The sequence below is a fragment of the Hesperophylax consimilis genome, chromosome 25, assembly GCF_061612785.1.
Source record: "Hesperophylax consimilis isolate HC1 chromosome 25, BYU_Hcon_1.0, whole genome shotgun sequence".
NCBI lineage: Eukaryota > Metazoa > Arthropoda > Insecta > Trichoptera > Limnephilidae > Hesperophylax > Hesperophylax consimilis.
In genome coordinates this window covers 19019154-19032194 of record NC_142860.1, presented here as the reverse complement: position 1 = coordinate 19032194, position 13041 = coordinate 19019154, and the positions used below count along the sequence as shown (strand labels likewise).

Here is a 13041-nt window from a genome sequence, read left to right as displayed (position 1 = left end):
TACTATACAAGTGGCTAGAAGAGATTAAATGGTCATCCCAAACAACGAAATCGATTTTTCATTTTACCTAGTTAAAAATTAGAATGTTAAAGTTAAAAATTTCCCAAATGCAGGTAGTTGCCTTTTATAATAATTAAGGTGAATCAAAAGGTTTCATTTAAAAAAGTCCTATTAAGCGTGGCCTGCTAACCGAAATATTTATTTTTGAAAAAGGCTTGGCTTAGGCTTGCGATTTTATTTACCGCATGAAAGGAACCGGTTCCTAAAATAACCGGTGCCAAGAATATCGACCATCTCTATTTTGTTCCCTAGTGTGGTCATAGTGCTAACCGTTTCGCGCTCGACGCCAAGACTTTATTTTGTATATTGGTAACACTGGCCCTTGTCGCTGTTGTTTTACGCTTGCCTATTTGGTAATTTTCTACGTTTATGTCAGCCGAAAGCGAACGAAGACGACATGGAATGGGAAATGGTATGTCGCGTGTGCCTGCAGGGCGGCGATATGGTCTCCCTGTTCGACTGCGATGAAAACAATGACCTGCTCAGTGACAAGTACATGTACTGCAGCTCCATCGAGGTGAGTGAAAATTAAAATGTGCCCAATGGAAAATGCTTGTACATGGCTACCCCACGCCTATATTTTTTTTATGTTGCTACATTTAGCATTTACGATATTATTTCGGCTGTCAAAATATTTGGAGGCAAATCTTCGATATTTTAATAATATCGGTAATTATTATGTGATAAGTTCTGTTTATCCTAAATGTCGAGATTTGACAACTCACGTCAAGGCCTTGCAGTTTTTAATGCAAGCCTGAATGATTTGTGTCAGTCTTTACGCAAATAAACTGTTTAGTGACATTTTTATTGATATGTCATATTCTATTAAAACCTTCTTTAGGCCATGATTTCGTAATGTATTTGTAAATGAACACATTATGCAATGCGATAACGGTTTCAGGTATCGGAGACGGAGCCATTACCGTCCAACATTTGTCTGATATGCGTGGACCGGCTGATGTCCGCATTTCAATTCAAACAGCAATGTATTTCTTCCCACGAAACTCTTCGAGAATGTTTGCAGGAATTTCAAAGATCCAATGCGGAGTCTTCAGCTCCTGTCAAAAAAGGTTAGTCCATAATAAAGTTATAATACATTATAATTATAATAGAACGATAATGTTTGTTTGCTTTACATTATAATTGGGGAGGCGAATATGGGTACCGCCGCCCTGGGAACCATTTAGTGGATAACCAACACCTCTGCCATAGGTCACCACACGTGGTTTGCTATGTTTGGTGATTTTAGCAGGGTTGTCGGGTTTGTGTGGTGAGGATTGTCTAGGTCTTTGATGCGTCTGCCCACCTACTGTGTGGTGGGCCGGATTTGGAGAGACAGGTTGAGGCAGATCTTTTTACTTCTCCAGTAGGACTTTTATTACAAAATCGAAAGGTCAACAATTAGCATTTCTTTTGTTTGGCACTTAGCTCTATAACGCTTCTATATGTATTGTAGTACTAAACTGTTACGCGTCAAGAGATGTACTTTATTTCAAATAAATGCATTTCAAATGGAAACGCAAAATGCAAAATGGGTATTTTCCATTTTGCATTTTAAATGCTTTTCTAAAAACCATTTTGCATTTTAAATGCCTTTCTCAATGCATTTTCCATTTTAAATGCTTATTTGCAACATTCTTCCTACTATCTCCACTCATCTTTTTTTCATAAGCCCCAAATATCAGTCGGTCCTCAACCTCGCTATGAGAGAGAATTTACATTTGTCTAGTTGCTCCATGGTAGAAGCCCTGGCAATTGAGTGATACCATTACAAAAATACTGATTCAAATACTGAACATGGGGCCATGACGCTGTAATATTAAATGTTAGATAGCAGTTTCTATGTTTTTACGTTGGCAACATTTGTCCCGCGCAAATTTTTTGTGGTTCATAATCTGTAGTCGTGGCATTTTTTGATTTACCACCATGTAATATGTTTGTTCTACATTGATGTCCATTATTAAATGACAAAACTGTTTGAAAATTCTATAATTATTTTAATTGTTTGACCTGAGAAACCATTTTGCATTTTCAATGCATTTTGAAAATGGGTACTTTGCATTTTGCATTTTAAATGCTTTTCTAAAAACCATTTTGCATTTTCAAATGGAAAAGTTTTGACCCATTTCCATTTTGCATTTCAAATGGTTATGGGTACCCATTTTGCACATCTCTGAATACCAGTATATGTATTTTTATTGTTAACACATTGTAGTCGGGAGCTTCAAACAATAGACTCTAGCCTATAGCGGGTGTTTTTCGCGATTAGCGCAAAAATATATCGCTTCTGCTAAATCTTCACCAGAATGAGCAGAAAAACTATAAGACATTTTTGAAGGGTAAAAGAAAATATCAATTAAATAAATTCCACTAAAAAAACACATCTGTTTTGTAACTCTGTATATCATAACTAAAGCACGTGTATATTAGCGCCACTCTATCTTCACAAGTAACGAGTGCCGGGAATACATCCAATTGCTAAACAATTTTTGTGTTATCTCTCATTCAGGAAATGATTATTGTAATAACATCCTCTGGATTATCTCATAAAAGTAAAGGTCCAATGAATTTATAACACATCATAAAAATATAATAGGTACTCATATTCCCAGTACAACTAACAAAGAATCTTTGAAATTTAACACGATAAAATTGCCTAATTATTGCAAGAGTATGTGTGTACATAAAAGAAACAACGGCTTATCTTTTTTCGTTATATGTGTGTGTAGTTTGTAATGTCTTCAAGCGTTTAGATTAAATAGTCACGGGAAATAATAATAATAATTTTCCTTCCTCGCCTTTGAAGTGGAGCCGGCGTAAAGGGTATTTTTACCCGTCCCGACGATAAGCACCAGTCAGCCGCGCGGGTAAAAATACCATTCCCGCTCATAGTGTGTTAACCACTCAGAACATTAGAACGTCAAAAGACGTAAATATGATAATAGCGGTCAAGACATTAGAACGTCTTTTCACGTAAACGCGCGAGATTTTACAAAAATCGATTTATTTCCATCACTAATATACGGATTGCCATGATTTAAAAAACAGAGTATCGATAATGAATAACGCTACGCAATTCAAGAATATCTATGGAACGTAGAGTTGCATTATCTAAGCCGATTGAATCTGTCATCTTGTTCGTTCATAATTTATTGCGTTTCTAAATAATTTATTAAAAATATTTTAGTTTGAACGGTAAATGTTTTGAGGTGACTAATAGTTTTTAATTATATTTCTTCAATATATAAAGTGTTATTTCTTTATGATACTCAGAAAAAAGTACATTTTTCAAAGCTTTGAAATAATTGTAAGCGATTTTTACATATTTTTGACGTTTTCATAAAATGTATATTTAGAAATGCAAATATTTATGTATTACAACACAATGCGATAGTGGATTTCATAATCTTTCCAAAACATTTTTTAGAATGAGGCTAAGTTTCCCAAAACGTGAGTTATGAAGCTTTTAGCAAAACTCGTAAATAACACAAAAATTATCACGTTTTGACAGTTCTCAAAGGAACACATAGTAGATAAAAGTCTTTGTCTGAGAGGTTAATAGTCAAAATAATTTTCACAAGTTTTAATTGTTCGGGTCTACCGAAAACGCACCAAATCAATGGACGTGACCAGTGACGTCATCAGTCACCAGCCTCAAAAAGCCTATTGGTTTTTTCAGCGCTATACTTTGTGTATGAGAATCGAGACTTTTTTTATTTTTAAGATTACTCGTTTTTAACATCGAAGAACACTAGGTAAAATGTGTATCGTATTGAATCAAAGTACCTTCTTCTTCTTCTTTCGTATGGTTGGGAGGTCAGAGACAGCGACATTTAGGTCTGTGAGCCAGTCTAGGGCCTCAGGCGTCGCCATGTGGACCTCATCAATCCCGCCGGGGAATGAATGGAGTGGGCATTCGTTGACCACATGTTCAGTGGTCTGCACCGCACCACATTCACACATCGCCGACTCTTTAACCTGTGGTGTGCCAGGAAATTCCAAGCTCAATTTAATTCCAAAATCAAACGTCAAGTGTCCACTTAAATTTTTTTTGTGTCGCATTAAATAAGTATATGATAACAATTCTTCCAGATTTCGGTAGTTTATACAACTGTTGTTACTAATAATATTATTTTGTACATGAAACCTGTAAATAAATAATGCTAAAAATATAATTATTCAATATGAGGTAAAAATTTTGACATTTCTTACGAAGTTAATTTTCATCACTTTTCTTGGGTGAAATATTATAAAAATTACATCAAAATAATGTAGATAAAACTATCTTTCTGATGATACCTCAAATCTATTATTTCCACAATCAATTTATATCAAAAATAATGAAAGAAGACGCTTTGACACTAAAAACGCGGCGAATATTTCGTTGGCATTCCACAGAAAAATTCTTTGTAAAAAATCTGAAAAGCTAGAAGTCATTCCGGTATTTGCTGCGTAAAGAACGAGAATAGCCCAAGCGATTGTGACCTTGTTCTTCATACAAATTCCTTATACATAAGGGTCAAAATCACACATAATTTTTTTTTATTTTTAAATTCGTAGATAATGTGCAGCACTCACATATGCAGTCCCGGCATATGACGAGTTAAGGCCCCATCTGTGCATCATGTGGGCACAGCGGCTATGAGAGCACCTTAACCTATTGATGGCGGACCAGCGTATTGACATGTATTATAATAAAATTATACCAAAGAATTCTAACTTTTATAACCTTAAAACTGAATCGAGTTTGAAAAATCACAACGGTGCTAAATCCCGGCGTGGGATTTGGCCTCCCCCGCAAATATTCTCCACTGGCTGCGATCCTTCATCATTCGCTTCCAGTCCTCAGTCCTTCTGCTCAAATGCTCTTCCACACAGTAAATCCACCACTTCGTCGGTCTGCCTCTGGTTAGCTTCTACTGGGGTATCCACTTGGTTACGTATTTCGGTGTCCTATCTATCATCTGGCATTCTTTCTACATGTCCAGCCCATCGCAGTCTTTGTGACCTACAGGATCTTACAATGGTCTTATTCTCAATTAGATTTTCTAGTTCATGGCCCATTTTAATTCTGTATAATTCGTTTTCTACCATCAGTACAATAATTTTTAATTTAAAGACTGCGAATTTTGTTTATAGAGCTTGAAACTTGAAATATGGCAGTGTATTAGCTGCATAAATAAACCACTCACTATATCGATATCTTCGGGTTTTTTGTATGAAACAAATTGGACCTAAAAAAACCATTGATATGCCCGATATATAGACAGTAAAATTCTCTTGTCTTATAAAGATTAGTTTATCATTAAAAAAATAATAAGCAAGTCAAAATATTACACCAACAAATGTAGATATAATATGTCTCGACGCCAACTAGTGGAAAATTTAGCACTAACAAAACCTTTCCTACAAAATAAAGTTGGTTGTTTACAGGTGAAAAAAATATAATAAGCAGTAATTGTTGATTGAAGCATTAATACGTATAGAATTATTTGGCGTGTTGGAATTAAGCCACATCAGAAGGCGTGGGTTTAATTTCCGTCGGCGGCATTTTTTTTTACTCAGGAGATATTTTGACGGCCGGCATAGTCCAGTGGTAACGCATTGGACTGCCATTCCGAAGGTCGCGGGTTCGAACCCGGCGTGCGCAAATAAATTTTATTTGATTAATTTGTGTTATTTCACAATTAATTAATTAAAATAATATATAGTATATTTGCGGCACGTTCCAGAGTGGAAGATACTACTAGTATCGCCCTGGTGTAAGACCACCATTCAGAATTGAAACGTTGCTCCAAATGGCTTTAGCCGTGTTTAGTGACTAGATCTGAATAGCCAGGTACTTCCCCACCTTCCTCTTTCCCTTCCCCACTTACCTTCAGCCTCACAACATCGCCCAATTGGGGATGCCATAGTCTCTGTTTCTGCTATCGTGGTACGAGAACACGCCGTCAGATGGAATGCAGGAAAACACTTCTTCTTCTTGACATATAAATTTATTAATTCACAATATAATTGCAGAGGATCTTATTTTCCTCTGCTAAAACTTAAACTGAAAGAAATAAAGGTCTAGTTTCCTCTATTCTTCAGTTTTCCCTAGGTTTACATAAACCTAGTAATTATCTCACGACTGACTGCCTAGGTACGCATGTACCTACCAGTTATTTCAACACTCGCTCCTCCGTAGGTACGTCTGTACCTACCCGTTATAGCAATACTCTAATACTGCCTTTTTTCTGGGAGGTATCTGTATTTAAACTAAATTCTGAAGGACATTTTACCAAAATAAAGATGTTCCACCCGCTCGTTGGCAAACAACATTCTTAACATAAATAAAATGCACTTTAACTATTCTTAATGATACAGACGTGATTTAAACAATAGAAATATCTTAAAGGAATTATTTTGAGGGAGATGAAACTTTATTTGGGGTTTTTATTACTATGGGACAGGGGTGGGAAAGGTATTGGCAAATATTTTTAGGCATAATGGTTTAACTAGGGTCATCATAAAATCGAAGGCGAACAGCTCTATTTGAAAGCTGCCGCCGCTTGCAGTAAAATGTCACCAATTCTTAAATCATAAATGATACAAACAAGGCAATATGTTTATAAAAATACCAGGCCAAAGAATTGTTTTATTGTAGGGTCGAATCTGCAAATGTGGGAAGCTACACTAACTTTAAAAATACGAACTGTGAGAACTGGCCTGAAGGTTAAATTTTACTGAGCAATATGTAATAGTCGCATTCTGGAAGATACATACCTCCTCCCGTGAAGGTACTTCACAAAATAGGCAAAGAATGCGACTGTTATCTTCATTAGGTACCTACTGCTTGTCTACGAAAATTACCAGTTAAATTTATTAAAATATCTGAAATACAAATATTTATGCTACTCTTAAAACTAGAAATTCCGTGGAATATGTAAATCTTATGACTAAAAATTGTGTAGTAGGTAATGTCTTAAAACTAGAAATTCCGTAAAAAATGTAAATCTTATGACTAAAAATTGTGTAGTAGGTAATGTCTTAAAACTAGAAATTCCGTAAAAAATGTATATCTTACTGACTGACTAAATGGTTGTAGTAGGTAATTTCGCATTCACCTCCACCCTTAAACCCGCCTTGAGCATGTATGTATGTAATATTTTGTATTAATTTCTTCGCACTTTCTACTGAATTTACACTATCTAAATAGTCGTTCATGTAATGTTTTGTTTTTATTGCTTCGAAGGCCTGGGGATACTGAGATAAAAATTGATCCGCGTTTTTATTTTTTACGAATTGCGCCGAACAATGTGATGATTTTGCGCCAAAAATTATAAGAAGGGAAGAAACCGCGTCACGCGCCTCTCTTTTTAACGCTTTTTGTAATGTATATAAATTTTTGCTGTCAGATACTTTTAAGAAGTCTCTGGTATGATGGAATATTAATTTGAACGCAATCCATTCAATTGGATTGCCGTTAAATGTGGGAAGATCATTAACTTTGGGCCTGGTATTATATAAAGACATTGCCTTACCAATTGATTCCGCGAGACGGTCTTCAGTTATAGCAGGTGTTGGTCCCTGGAATCGGCCCAGCGACTCTAGCCACTGTTGCCCGTCGCGTTGCTCTGCTAAGTTGACTGGCTGCTCTGATGTAGGCAGCTCCCAGCAGCTACTGCTTGGCTGCTGATGCTGCATCGACTGCAGCTGAAGAGATTGCCCTACCAAGGGCGGCTGATGCGATGTTCCTCTGGGTGGGAGTAGCTCGTACCGCCCGCCCTGCTGCTGCTGCTCCAACCGCTGTCCCAAGTGCAGCGGAAGAGTCTGCTCTGCCCGAGGCTCCAATTGCGATGGGAGAGTCTGCCCTGCCAAGGGCTGCTGCTCTGAGGATCCTTTTGGTGGGAGTAATGCGTACCGCCCACCCTTGTGCTGCTCCACCCGCTGTTCCAATTGCAGCGGATGAGCCTGCTCTACCCGAGGTTCCATTTGCGACGGGAGAGTCTGCCCTTCCAAGGGCTGCTGCTCTGAGGATCCTTTTGGTGAGAGTAATGCGTACCGCCCACCCTTGTGCTGCTCCAACCGCTGTTCCAATTGCAGCGGATGAGCCTGCTCTACCCGAGGCTCCATTTGCGACGGGAGAATCTGCCCTGCCAAGGGCTGTTGCTGTGCAGTTATTGTGGGCGGTTGTAGTGATAACCGCCCATCATGGAGCAGTTCCTGTTGCTGCTCCATTTGAACTCGAAGAGGCTGTTCATTGTGATCTCCAAGTTCTGATGATGAACTGTGATGTGACTGGTCCACCCACTCATTGACTCTATCCTCGAGAGTCCGTTGCGAAGTCCTTGATGCAGCTTCTAAAACGAGCGCCGCATGTTGCTCCTCTGCTTCCAAGATTGACATTGCTGCAGCCATCTTTGCTTCGGAAGCAGCCATCTTTGCTTCGGCCATCTCCGTAAGTAGGCGGGCCTTTTGTCTCGTGATGTGCACCTTGGTTGCTGAAGCTTTTATTTGAGCCTCCATCCAGCTCCTGCTGGTTCCCGCCTTGCTGCCGCAGACAGATGACGTCTTTGTGTGTTGTCCCGCTTCCATGATGCTGCTGTTCCCGATCCGGCTCGAAGGACCATATGTTTCTGCTATCGTGGTACGAGAACACGCCGTCAGATGGAATGCAGGAAAACACTTCTTCTTCTTGACATATAAATTTATTAATTCACAATATAATTGCAGAGGATCTTATTTTCCTCTGCTAAAACTTAAACTGAAAGAAATAAAGGTCTAGTTTCCTCTATTCTTCAGTTTTCCCTAGGTTTACATAAACCTAGTAATTATCTCACGACTGACTGCCTAGGTACGCATGTACCTACCAGTTATTTCAACACTCGCTCCTCCGTAGGTACGTCTGTACCTACCCGTTATAGCAATACTCTAATACTGCCTTTTTTCTGGGAGGTATCTGTATTTAAACTAAATTCTGAAGGACATTTTACCAAAATAAAGATGTTCCACCCGCTCGTTGGCAAACAACATTCTTAACATAAATAAAATGCACTTTAACTATTCTTAATGATACAGACGTGATTTAAACAATAGAAATATCTTAAAGGAATTATTTTGAGGGAGATGAAACTTTATTTGGGGTTTTTATTACTATGGGACAGGGGTGGGAAAGGTATTGGCAAATATTTTTAGGCATAATGGTTTAACTAGGGTCATCATAAAATCGAAGGCGAACAGCTCTATTTGAAAGCTGCCGCCGCTTGCAGTAAAATGTCACCAATTCTTAAATCATAAATGATACAAACAAGGCAATATGTTTATAAAAATACCAGGCCAAAGAATTGTTTTATTGTAGGGTCGAATCTGCAAATGTGGGAAGCTACACTAACTTTAAAAATACGAACTGTGAGAACTGGCCTGAAGGTTAAATTTTACTGAGCAATATGTAATAGTCGCATTCTGGAAGATACAGTCTCACTGGCTCCAGACGGGAGCAGTTGGGACTCTTGTGAGGTATTCACTATAAAAAAAAAAAATTATCAATTTGTATGGATATTTCAAGGGACTAATCATTGCTTATAATAATTTGTTAATTTAGTAAAATTTTCATTCAGAGCCTACTTATTACACCATACACCAATGAAAAACTCTGAAAGTTTATTCTATAGACTTTCAGAGTTTTTCATTGGTGGATATAGCTAGGCAATCATATGACGTCACAATATTTCAGTTCCAATTTTCGATCGGAGTTATACCCCCCCGATTAGCTGTAACACCCTCTTTCAGGTTAAGAAAATTGTAATGTGTCTACTGTTTGATTTTCTTACCAGCTATGTATTATTTTGTTATCAAGTACCTACTTAAAGTTCCTACCCATTGCAGGCATGGAAGTGATCACCATAAAGCAAGAAAATGGGGTATACCTGCAATACGAAATCCCAGTTGAAGATGAGTTGGAACATAAATGGCCCGTGGTGGAACAGCCTATTAAAAGGAAAAGAGGACGACCGAGGAAGTATCCGGATGAACTTGGCCAAATTGGTAAGTAGAACACTAAAACCAACCACTAAACACGAATTAACACTAATTTTTCTCTTTTTATTTTTTTAATTTTTTTATATTAACTCCACACAGGAGGCCCTGAAGAAAATAATTTCCCTCAGGGCCTATGTCATCTTTGGGGATGCTGTGTGGAGGGTCTTTTTGTGGAGAGGAAGGAGTGAACATGGGTCTTGAAGAGTCCCATGTTGTAGGAGGGAGGAAACACAGAGGCCGGCAGCTCGTTCCACAGCCGAGCTGTTGAACTTAAGAATGAATCGTAGAAGCGACCCGTTCTCATGTGACAAATATCAACCGTGTACAAATGTTGGGCGTGCGTTTGGCGTGTATCCCAACTACGCACCGGTGCCGAAGGGATCATTGACGCTAGTTCCTCAGAGCATCTTCCATTGTAATACCGATAGAACAAGGACAGCATACCTACCTGACGCCTGTGCTCTAAAGATTGCAGTCCGTTTGTTAAGATTGGGGAATCTATCAAACGGACCGACCGTTTCTGCACAGAGTCAAGGGTTTTTTTCAGGTATTTTGGGGCTCCGGACCAGAGATGGCTGCCAAATTCGACAGTGGGGCGCACTTGCGATTTGTACAGGGTCAGCAGTTGTGTACTATTAAAGTATCTGCGGGCCCTGTACAGTACACCCAGCTTCTGAGAGGCCAACTTTACTCTGGCTTCGATGGAGCCCCCGTACCTGAGCTGGTCACTTATAGTTACACCAAGCATATCAATGGAAGGCCTGTTCGGAAGATTGCTTCCGTTGTAGGAGACTAGATTATCATTTGGATCCCTTTTAGACGTAATCAGACAGGATTGGGTCTTCGAAACATTAAATTCGACGAGATTATTTTTACCCCAGGAGGAAATACTCTCGAGATAACCGTCCATTTTCTGCTTCAAAGCCCTCTGAGCCGTTGGAGTTTGTGTGCCCTTTGGGGGCTTGTCAAACAAAAAGCTATCATGAACTGTACTGTCATCCGCGTAACAATGAATCGGTGCACATGTCAAAAGGCCATTGAAGTGCAACAAAAACAAAGTCGGAGACAGAACCAATCCCTGTGGGACGCCAGCATTTATCTGAATTCAAACCAACACCTACATCAGTTCTGATAGTGATGGAACCACAATGAACTCACAAGACGAACTTATCGAACCGATGCTATTTTCTAATAAACAAATCCCTTACGGTGAGCAGATTTCCATCAGAACTCAAAATAGGGACTATCAGACCAATTCTTAAATCAAGTATCATAAAGATATCAATAATAATAGACACTTTATCTAAAATCTTAGAAACAACGATAATAAATTAACTCCCTAGAATCTAACAAACTATTATTGCAGAAACAATTTTGTTTCAGAAAAAAATTAGGAACGTCTAACGCCATAGCCCACTAGTATTTGCGTATATTAATAATTCTCTAGAATCACCTAAAAAAAATGCATTGGCCTATTCCTCGACCTTCCTAAAGCCTTCGACACCATAAATTACTCACATCTTTTTGAAAAACTAGAAAATTTCTGGATTACTGATAGTAATTATAATGAACTGACATTTTTAAAAGTTACATGGAAAATAGAAATCTGTAAAACTTAACAAAAAACCAGCGAATTTATTGATGTCAAATGCAGGGTGCCTCAAGGAAGTATTCAGGGTCTAATCCTGTTATGTATTAATTTATATTAATGACCGAGGCGAATTTAAATGTAATTAAATGTTTTTGCGAATGGTACTGTTCTTCTAATTAATGGTAATAATTGAGCAGAAACATTTAAGAAAGCAGAAGATACACTAAACATGATCAAAATATGACTTACACTTACACTAACTTGATGCTAATAAAACCAAGTTCATCACATTAAAAAAAAAAAAAACAAAAAACTCGGAAGGAAATTGCGATTACAATTTTGTAAAAAAATACTGTAAAAATAGAATTGACTGCAAAGTAAAATAGCAACTGAAAGTAAAATTATTTGTGTTCTATAATAAATTAAGGCAACATTAATATTTGCAGCGACATCGCCATACACGCGTAAGGATGTGCCGAGTGTGCCCATAAAGATGAAACAGGAGCCGCAGGATGATGAAGGAACAAGCCACAGGAGGGCGGACAGCCCTCTGGACGATGGGGAAAGTAAGATCACACAGTTTTCCCCCATTTTATACCAAAATCTTCCTGTGCATCTAGACAGGCTTTATTTTGCAGGCGTCTGAAGGAGGAATTTATGAACTCATTTTTTAATCCATAGATTTTTTTTATATCTGTAAAATATACACTGGTGACACATTAACTGCAAATTTAAGTATGTCATGCTGTACAAAAATCCAGACCAAGACTGTAACAAACAATGGCGTTCGGTGACTTTTTGTAGAAGTGATGCTGGACATCAAATGTTTATACTCGTACTTACTACGTACTTGATATCAAATATGCACATCTAGACGCTAGCCCACGAACAAGATACAATTAGGTACCGTCTAAAATTAGCTTCGTAAATCCGTTAACCAACATTTCCAATATCCAGAATAAGTTTTTTTTTTCCGCAAATGGCTGAGACACACAACTTTTTCGCATTAATTTCAATTCATTTATACAACCACACAATTCACTATTATCATTTTACACATTGGCGAAGTAGCCATCTTATTTTGGGTATTCATTTTTATTTATTTAAATTATGATTAAAAAGTTAATCGCAGGTTAATAATATTCAATAAGAATTCGACTTCAGTATTCGAGCTCAAAGCAAACTGTCAAAGCAGCGCGTGCATACAATCCAATAGATTAGTAATAGAGTATACGATTCTGTGCATTAAACATATGAGCATTAAAGACGGTTTTTGTACGTTGGATGCTGTCATTAATATCGTATAATCATGGGCCGGAATGCTCTCAAGGCGGTTCTACCACTGTAGCGATGATGTCAGAAAATTACTT

The 13041-nt window shown here is 37.9% G+C and overlaps 1 protein-coding gene across 2 annotated transcripts in view; it reads left to right on the top strand.

Moving 5' to 3' along the window:
- The first annotated feature begins 347 nt into the window (after positions 1 to 347).
- Positions 348 to 13041, top strand: part of LOC149411630 (uncharacterized) — a 32577-nt gene continuing 19883 nt past the window's right edge. The window contains exons 1-4 of one of the 2 annotated variants that reach the window (XM_089646771.1): positions 348 to 577; positions 962 to 1130; positions 9928 to 10086; positions 12118 to 12237. In XM_089646771.1, the coding sequence (XP_089502897.1) occupies positions 458 to 577; positions 962 to 1130; positions 9928 to 10086; positions 12118 to 12237 (568 nt within the window). In that variant the 5' untranslated portion in view covers positions 348 to 457. Of the gene's footprint in view, positions 578 to 638; positions 730 to 961; positions 1131 to 9927; positions 10087 to 12117; positions 12238 to 13041 lie in introns of those variants that run through there. The other variant, XM_089646772.1, reaches the window with a different exon arrangement.